Source organism: Ixodes scapularis, unplaced genomic scaffold (genome assembly GCF_016920785.2).
Source record: "Ixodes scapularis isolate PalLabHiFi unplaced genomic scaffold, ASM1692078v2 PGA_scaffold5__190_contigs__length_132052651, whole genome shotgun sequence".
In the NCBI taxonomy this organism is placed as follows: domain Eukaryota; kingdom Metazoa; phylum Arthropoda; class Arachnida; order Ixodida; family Ixodidae; genus Ixodes; species Ixodes scapularis.
In genome coordinates, this window is record NW_024609880.1 from 77,237,274 (window position 1) to 77,246,992 (window position 9,719).

General features: G+C 43.5%; 1 protein-coding gene across 1 annotated transcript; it reads right to left on the reverse strand.

Annotated features, from left to right (window-relative positions):
- Nucleotides 1–1,568: 1,568 nt before the first annotated feature.
- Nucleotides 1,569–5,879, reverse strand: LOC8026574 (cyclin-dependent kinase 5 activator 1). The gene has a single exon (XM_040499218.2). It carries the CDS (start codon nucleotides 5,741–5,743, stop codon nucleotides 4,697–4,699), a length of 1,047 nt encoding a protein of 348 aa, XP_040355152.2. The 5' UTR covers nucleotides 5,744–5,879; the 3' UTR covers nucleotides 1,569–4,696.
- Nucleotides 5,880–9,719: the final 3,840 nt, after the last annotated feature.

A 9,719-nucleotide genomic window follows, 5' to 3' on the forward strand; every position in this document is an offset into this window, starting at 1 on the left:
ATTTTTTTTTTCACAAAGGTGTATTTAGGTAGTGCAATTATCATACTCTAATTTTATGAGTCTGCTACTCACAAATTGCACAACAAAATAAAAAAAAAACGTGAAAGATTTTTTTTTTTTTTTTTGGATGAACACTTGAGAGCCGATTTAACGCAGTGCCGAGCGTTGTGGCACCACCACCATTTTTCACCCGGGTGGTGAGCACTGAAAAAAGTATATATATTCCCTAGCCAACATATACCTCACCTCTAAAAAAAACAATAAAAAAAGAATTGATATGATTTAAACTGACCTAAATAATATCTCCACGCGCAAAAACGAACAGCGAAAGAAAAAAAAAAAAAAGCGGTTGAAGTGTTTTTAAAATATCTGGGTCAACGTCCCATGAGATCGGAAACCGCGCAGAACACAAACACATACCGTGCCCGAGCGTTTTTTTCTTCGTTTTTTCTTACCTTTTTTGTTTTAGGGGGACCTCTACATCCGCAAAAAACACCAAAATATATATATATTTTTTACCAACAACTTTCAAGCTAAAAAAGAGAACAAAATAACTAGAGTTATACAATATATGGGGAACCTTCGTACACGGCATAAAGGGGAGAAAAAATCGGAGAAAGGGCGGATGGAAAAAAGGCTGATAGAAGGAAGAGCGAAGCCAACTGAGAAACAAACGAAAAAGCAGGAACATGGCGCTAGCAGCCCTTCCATTGGCTTAGCGATGTGGTCCTCTGCTCCAATCAAAAACGGGGAATGGGAAGAGCGGCCTCCTAAGATGGAGGTCAAAGGATCGATGGACGCTGGCCCAACGGTGCCTGCCTCCAGGCGATGAACTAAATTCCTCAATGTCGTTCCAAAGTCAGCCCTTTTTTCCTTTAATTCTCGTGGGCTCCGATACCTACAACTTTTTTTTTTTTTACTTTCCTTTTTTTTACGTGCGTGAGGAGGCCACAGATTGCCACTGGCGAAAGGAGAGTCTGGACAACCTGATAAAATAATATGGATATTTTAGCGCATTAATTTTGGCTCTTTTTGAATGGCCAAAACAGTGCCCCGGTGACCTCATTTTGTTTATGTTATTCGCTGCGTGCGTCCAGTCTAAACTTTATTATTATTATTATTATTATTATTATTATTATCATTATTATTATTGTTCTTGCTGTTGTTGTTGCCAGCACCAAGAGCGTATTTTTGTTCCTGGGCACCTTATAAAAGTGATTCTTTATTCTTCATTATTATTACTGGATTAGCCTTTTTCATTTTGACAATTTTGTGATATGATTTGTATCGGCTTGTCACCCTCATACCAGTTGGAGGGGCGAGCTCCGATAAAATAAAATTATCTTCAAATCTTACAAAATACTAAGGAATACATGATTACGGATCTGAACAGTGTTTAGTTTGCCACAGTGAGTCATTTAGAATAACTGCTATGAGGGTGCAAAGGCACTTTATACCATTTATTTACGTAATACGCTTAGGGTGAGAGATGCTTACGAAATATTAACTAGATACACGAGTTTCTGGATTTTTGTTTTAGAGATTGACAAAAGGCGGCATTCAAAAAGTCGGAACAGTTCTCTCTTTATTATTCAGTCATAGTTTGTACAAATGAGCAGTACGAGCTTTCTTTTTTTTTTCTTCTTCTTCTCCTTCGTTTGTTTTCTTTTCCCAAAAGCACTCGATGAAACAGCACAAAGCCTTTTCTTTCCTTCTGCGCACGAAACCCTACGGTGAATCTTCGTAACAGGTAATGAAATCCGTTTGAAGATGACAATGACAATCTCAGCACACCAGAAAAAAATTCTTATGACGCACTCACGGTTTTCTAACATCACTCAGAGCCTCGGACTAAACCTGGCGCTAGTTTCGCACATAAAATAACAACGTGGCATTTTATCTCTGTCCAGCAGTTTCGTCTATCATACCAAGAAAAGTTCACCGCGCGCTAACAGTAGACATATTTTAACGAGGCGTGATCCGTTATTCTCAGATAAGTCTAACTTTTAATTATTTCGAGGCGTTTGTTTTTTCGTGTCTATTACATAACGTCTCCAAAAAATCAGTGTCGCACCCTGACAATTGAAGTTTGGCTTCACCACAACACAATTGTAAAAGGGGCAGAGCCCGCTTTCCAAAAAACAACCATTGGGCGGCATGGGGGGTGAAATGAGCTTCGGGTCTGTGTACGTACTAACGTAAATCTAAAAAACAGTGGTTGATGTCGTCATCGTTTAACAAATGTAAGCCCCTGGTAACAGCCAAACAGGCACGATTATGTATATTTTGAAGTTGAAAGTCATTTTCTTTTTGTATTTGTATACTTCTTTACGAACATTGTCGAATGAAGTACGTGTGCGGTATTCATTATTCTGTTCCTATATTAACAAATCTAGATCAGCTGTGCCGATATATTTATGTTTCAGTTTGTTATGATCTTTGTTTGTTGTTGTTTGAAGAGTTAATATACACTTATATTTACGAAGATATGGAAACGATTCATTAGTCATCAAGAGCTAACGACGAAGTTTAGTGTGGTATTTCGTTATAGTTTAGCTTTTCCCTCGCGATGCATGGTTCATAAAATGAAACTGAGGTAATAAACGCAACGTCGTATATTCAGAAATGACCTGAAAGGTATTATGCAAATGCGTGTACATGTGAATCGCAGCATATACTATAGTATACGCGCCTCAAATACATGCTTTGTACTTTTTAGTTCCGAAGGAGCTAGGCTGTGCAGCTACAAAATAATTTGATTAATATAGGATATTCATTGTTGCAATTATAAAGGTGCCTGATTCCATGAACATGAGAATAATCATTGTCAGCGTACGTGTTTTTGTTCATGATGCAATGAACCGAAATCGCTCTTTTTTCTTTTTTTCTTTTTCTTTCTGCGATATTTGGCGGTGCACTCGCTCAGCATTAAGAAACTCCCTTTATCTGCAACGTTTTCTTTTTTTAATATAAATAAACAAAAAAAAAAAATAAGCGCCGTGTTTTGTAATTTAAGACGCCGTGATGACGTCACTTAACATTACGCAATGTGTTTACCTAATGATGTTTCCACCGGACGCGTCCCTCAATTTGCGTGTCAGCGTCCGCACATATAAACACACATACATATAGATATACAAACCAGAATAAAAAATGAAGGAATAGAACCGCTCATGATGACTAATGCGGAGTACCGCTGCCCCGTCGCGCATGCGCAAGGATTTTCGTTTCGGGAATAATGAGAGAGGGGGAAGCATAAATGGGGATGAGGACGTGGGCGATGGAGAGAGAACAGAGCGATCGATTTCTTACGGTCGCCACTGTGCGAGCTACTACCTCGCGGCCATTTTGTTTTAGCGTTTTGTGTGTCTAGCTGCGTTCGTTTAGGCTTAGCGGCTCTCTGCTTGGCGGCGCGGTTACAACTCTGAAAAGTCTGAACGAACTTTGCCTTAGTGGAAAACTTTACGTGGCAAAATAACAACGGTTCCTAGCTCCTTCTCGCATCCATCTTTTGTTAAAACTTTTTTTTTTTTTTTTTTTAGAAAAAGAACGAGCGGTTTGTTTTGTTACTATGGACAAAGATCAGCTGTGGTTTTCACGTTCAAACGCTTTGACGGTTTACCAGTCGTGGAGACGTAGGTCTTGATTGGACGTAAATACATAGATCTATACACGCAATGAAACAAAAAATATTTCTGTTTCTTTTTTGTGCGGCGGCTCAAGAATAGTTTTAAGAATTGCAATCTCACTGTGTAATTCCTGGACAACCATTACTTTCTTCTTTTCCCCCGTTGCTATTACTGTAATAGTGGCATATCACGTACAGACTACGCTGCATGTCGCAGACATATACAAGTGCACATATCTTTCTTTCTTTATCAGCACTATCCAATTATTTCTAGTGTTACGTTATTATGACAAGATTGGCACACAATCTGTTCTTTACACTGGCGTATCGAGTCTCAAAAAGATTAAGCAAGATTAATAAGAAAGTGAATAAAAATAAAAGGCTTTGCCTTTATTTTTAGACTAACGTGTTATGCTCACAATGTGGGCCTCAACCGGAAAATAAGCGTCCTTGAAATCGGCGCGTTATTGACTTTCTGTCATGTGGCTTTTCACTGGCTTATGACGAAAATCTCAAAACCGGGACCGGAACAGGGTGGCATGTATACAAGATAGTAAATGTATATATAACCGAGTCTCGGCGCAGAACAGAAACACGTTTGGCAAACACAGAGCAAGAGAAACGGATGATTTCGCTGCCCTCACCTTGTCCTGTTTGTTTGTTTTTCCCGCGCGCTCCGTCCGGGACGCGAAAAAAGATTGCAGCTCCATCCCAGAACAACAAGTCGGTAACAACGAGCGGAGTAGGGGAAGGGGAATCCCCTGCCTCGACTAAGATAAGAGAATAAATAAATAGAGATCGTGGTCGCCTGCAACCTGCCGGAGGCTTCGGCGAAGATCCCATCACGAACTGTTCCTCACCAACGTCCCTACGCAGCGTCAGCGCCGAGCCACGACGAGCAGACGCACCGCAGAACATCTTTTTTGGCAGTTATGGCGGAGTCCCCGCGTCGCCGTCGGCCGCCATGATGGTTCGACCGCTGTCTCTCTAACGCAGAAGGACGGGTTCTCTTTTTTTTTTTCTCGCGATGGCTTCTCCTGAGTCAAACTTGGCGTCTTGGTCCTAGTTTCAGCAGACTCGGGGTGGCGGTGGCGCGCACGCCTTGAGCTCGGTGAAGACCTCAGTGAAGAAGCCGGGCTCGCTGTTGATGCGCAGCATGCTGCCGCTGAGCGTGCCGATGATGAGCAGGCACCGGTCCCAAAACTTGTCCCTGTTCTCGTCGACCAGGAACGGCTTGAGCGGATAGGAGATCTCGTTTCCCATGTACGCGTAGGAGAGGTAGAGACACGTCAGCACGACGGCCTGCAGCTCTCTCTCGCTGGACACGTCTTCGCTGACCAGCTCCCGCACCAACATGTAGAGGAACACCACGTTGGCGGGGTTGATGAACGCGATGTCCTGCCAGCCCTGGAGCAGCAAGGACCTGTCCACGGTGCGGAGCCAGAGGACTGCGTCGCCCGGTTGGAAGTCGCGTAGGCGCTTGCACCGTTGGCCAAGGAACTCGCCCAGGCATCGTAGCAGCTCCGAAGTCGAAGCCTGGATGACTGTCTTGCGCTGCGGACTGCCGGTCGTAACGGCCGGCGGTTTGGGCGGCGCCGGCCGGACCACAGCGGGCTTGGGCGGGAGTGGGGGCGGCGCAGGCTTCGTCGAGTGTCTGTCGACCCTACCAGGACCGACGAGGTCGAGACCCAGGTTGTAGCAGGACAGCGACTTGTGCACGTTCTTGTTCGGGTCCACGGGTTCGAGCGGGGGCCGCGAAGCCGCCGCCGACTTCGTCTTTTCCGCCTTCTTTTTCGTGGAGACATTGAAGTGCTTCCAGCTGAGCGCGTTGATGAAGAGCGTGTGTTTCTTGAGGTTGTGGTTCTGGTGGTTTTGGTTGTTGTTATTGTTGTTGCTGTTGTTGTTCTGACTGTTGTTGTTGTTGTTGTGGTTGTGGTGGTGGTTGTGGTGGTGATGGTGATGATGTAGGAGGTGTCCCCCCGTGGTCCTATCTTGGAGCACCTTGCTGTGCTGGTTGTTCTTGGCGTTGTTAAGCTGCTCGTAGCTGTAGAGATTGTACTCGCTGTAGCTCTGCGGCTTGCGGTCCCGCGGCGAGAAACTGAGCACTGTCCCCATGGCTCCTGGCTCGGAAGCAACAACTGGGGAGCACGGATATCCTCTCGTTCTTTACCTGCAACTCCAATAAACGGCGGGCGGGTCGGACTTCACTGGATAACTCCGCGGCCGTCCAACATGTCGCCGTGGCCGCGCACTTTCTGGGGCGGCTCGATCGAAGTCGACCGATTCGCGAGCGCCGGTCGTCCTGGCAACGAGCCGATTGCGCATGTGCGGCGCACTCGGTGAGTCCGCCGCCATCTTGGCCCGGTGGTTGGTGCATCGCAACGCGCGCGCCGGCGCTCAATCGATGATGTGCTCTGTGCTCCGTTCCACCTTACGATGGACCTCAGCGAACGCTACGAGCGATCGAAGCCAACCCGATGGCGTGTGAGTGTCACGTGACATTCGAAAGGGGCGCAGCGGCGCGCGAGACGCGTAGTCACGTGAGGCCATCACAGTTCTGGATTGGCGTCCTCCAAGGTCCATCGTAAAGTGAAACAAAGTAAGGGGGAAAGGGGGGCGGTCGGCGTGCGCCGGCTTTTCCCTTAAAGGGGATGCGCCCACGGCCTGTGGCGTACGCCGTCCTCTCCTGTATGGGGAAAGATGAAATGGGGGAGCGGATAGCGGAAGAGGAGCGTAAAGTATTTTTAGTGACGGACGGTCGGTCAGGTCCGTCAGAGGTGTGCACAGGGGAGGGGTTCTGGGAGGGGGGGGGGGGGGGGAGGGATGAGGAGGGGAAAGGGGGAGGGGGGGCAGCATCTTAGAATAGAAACTCCGAAGCAGACGGATAGCACAGTCAAAAAGGAAATTAAGGATGCAATTATTTACATGTGCCTCGTGGACAAACAGTTAAGAAATAACGTACGAAACAATAAAGAAATAGAAGAGGACAAAGTGACGAAGCAACAAGTTTCATAGATGCTCAGTGAGCGCAGTGTAATATGGCTGACTCCTAGCTCATGTTTTCACGTCACGCACTCCTGTAACGAAAGAGTGTCACACAAGTGCTGCAGCGTCGGCGTGCAACTGGAACTGGCGTCCTCACTGATTAAACACGTGTTTCTACCGAGCAAAGCGTGATGAACAAGGCGCCCCGCGATGCTTTCCGCTAGGTGTTGTATAAAACCAACGCCGCCTGCGTGACGGTGCAGGTTTTAGGAAGCGAACGGTGGCGCACAGCAGATGTTTGAACTGAATGCATGCCGCCATTTTGTTCCATCGGAATGGGTGTATTGTTTGTCGTTACTTGTAAAAGTAGTACCAAGGGACTTTACTATCACGGCATTGCGAGATACGGGAATATAACTGGGCCTCCCTCTTTGCTTTTGATCACGTTACTGCTTACCAGATGCTTGGGAATAATTTGAGGACGATATACGAAAAGTGTTGGAAAGCTGTAAAAATAAGGCAAAGAAATCCACAAAATGCCTGGATAAACGACAAAATATTGACACTATGCCGTGAAAAAGACAGGTTGTGGAACATTTGTAAAGCAAGACCACGTGATCCAATAATTAAAGGAGAGTTTAAAAAATTACGTAATAAGGTAACTGCCAAAATAAGACTGGCAAAAAATATCATTATACATCTAAATTTTAACAATGCGAGGGAAATCCGAAGAAAAGTTGGGATCGGATAAAGAAAATTACGGAAAGTAAAGAAAAACAAAATATAGATGAAACAATTCAAACAGCTTTTGGTAGTAACAATGTCAGTTTTTTATGCAACCAATTTAACGACTCTTTTGTTCAGAGGATTGCGGATTTGAGAAAAGTACTACAAAATCAAGGAGAAGAATCAAATAGCTACGAGAATAGCGTGCACTCAGCTTATTTACCTCAGATGACAGATGTAGATCTTAGATGCATAATAAACAACATGAAAGCGTCAAAGCCTGCGGGGAATGACTCCATTCGATTAAGGGGCATTCAGAAAATTTTTGAGGTATTAAAAGACGTTATAATAAAAATAGTAAACGAATCACTCTCATCAGGGGAATTTCCTATTGAATTAAAAACAGCTGTTGTGAGACCATTATATAAAAATGGCAATAAAAAAGAAATTATGAATTATAGACCACTTTCGATATTGCGAATTATAGCGCAAATTATGGAAAAATTTGTTTTGAACACAACGACATCGTATTGCGAGAAGGTCTGTTTAATAAATGAGTCTCAGTATGGATTCTGTAGAAGTAGAAGCACTGAAATTTTGCTGGAAGATCTTTTAGATTATTTAAACTACAGTCTTGATAGAAATCAATTTGTTTTAGCCCTATTTTTAGATTTAACAAAAGCTTTCGAAACTATATCACTCATGAGCGGCTATTAATAAAGCTAAAGGATATGGGTTTTAGAGGTCCCTTCAACGCGTTCTTGAAAGACTATATTAGAGACAGATATCAGTTGGTCAAAATTGACAAGTTAAAAAGTATATTAACATCACTTAACTCGGGAGTATACTCAGGGGTCAGTACTGGGACCCCTTTTATTTAATATTTATGTAAACCAAATTGGAACTCTACCTTGAACATCCCGATTGTATCCGTATGCAGACAATACTGCCTTGATATTAGGGCACAGTGATGAACAAAGTACATTGTCCATTTTTCAGAAAGATATTGAAATAATAATAAGCGGTTTTTCTGCTAATCACATCTTTGTTAATTCCAGAAAGACAAAACTAATGTGTTTTCGTAGTCCGTATAAACATTTATACCTTAGCACTCCGTTATTTCTCCATTCACAGAACTGCACACGTTGCAGTTGTGTAGCATTAGATTATGTTACAACAACTAAATATTTAGGATTACATCTGGATCAAAATGAGCATGTAGAATATCTCATAAAAAAAATGCGTGTTGTTTCGGTTCATTTGTACAGGATGCGTAGTGTAGCGACAATGTCATGAAGAAGGAGGGTGTAGGGTGCACTGAGTGAGTCAATTCTTCGATATGGTATCTCTTTATATGGAGTGTGTTCTAATTATATAAAAAAAAGAAAAACTTGACAAAATATTACATAAAATTGCAAGTAATATTACTTGTGGAACAACCTCCTCAGAGTGGGAAATGAATCGGAAAATGAATGTCTTAAAGTTGTTATCCATAGAAGAACTGCACTGCTATGTTATTTTAGTAAAGCACTATTTATAAGAGCAACTTTAAAATTGTATTAGAAAAGGAACGAACACTTAGGCGCATAAAAAGTTTTGTTATTCCGAAGATTTATAAAAAAAAAATTCGAAAAAAAACACGGGCATATTACGTCCCATTTTATTTTAATAGACTTCCAGAAACTTACCATAACATAGAGTCACTGAAACAAGTAAAATATTAACTAAGAGATTGATGTTTGAATTTTGAAGTGTAAATTGGCTTTATTGCTTTAGCATTCCACTGAGTTTTGTCTCTTTTCTTTCTGTCTGATTTTTAGTTTCTTTGTGTGCCAGTAATGGCACACAATAAGAGGATTTCAGTGTAGCATCCCGCTGGACGCCAGGTCCCGCATACAAGCATACCAGTGCTTGTGCGGGCCTGCATATGTAATATGTTTATGATGTGAATAAAATTCCTTCTTATTATTTCTTCTTATTGTTGATGTCTATGAGGTGCTGAGCGAGCGGTCACACGTACGGTGGAAGAGTACGCAGAAGGCGAGGGAAAAGAGATCTAGCACGTGCTTCGGAAGAAACGGAGAGACGCGAAATGGCAGGGTCATGAGCACTTCTGCGCGACCGCAAGAGGCGCGAACCTAGCGCTCCACTCCCGCTCGAGCGCTGTATACCTTCTTCGGGACTTGGTTCCAAAGACCGTTTACACGCGACGATGTTCGCGCCGTCTAGGCGCATACTGCGCACCAAGTTCGTCTGTACAACATTGCCGCGAATGCACGGCATACAATACGTTTTGTGTTACCACTTTTCCACTGCCTTCGCCACAATATTGCGAGAAGAAAAGGGAATGTTTTTTGTGTTTTTTGTGTCGGGGTAAAAA

Coding starts and splice junctions, on each gene's coding strand:
- LOC8026574 (XM_040499218.2), bottom strand. CDS start 5,743: ATGGGGACAGTGCTCAGTTTCTCGCCGCGGGACCGCAAGCCGCAGAGC.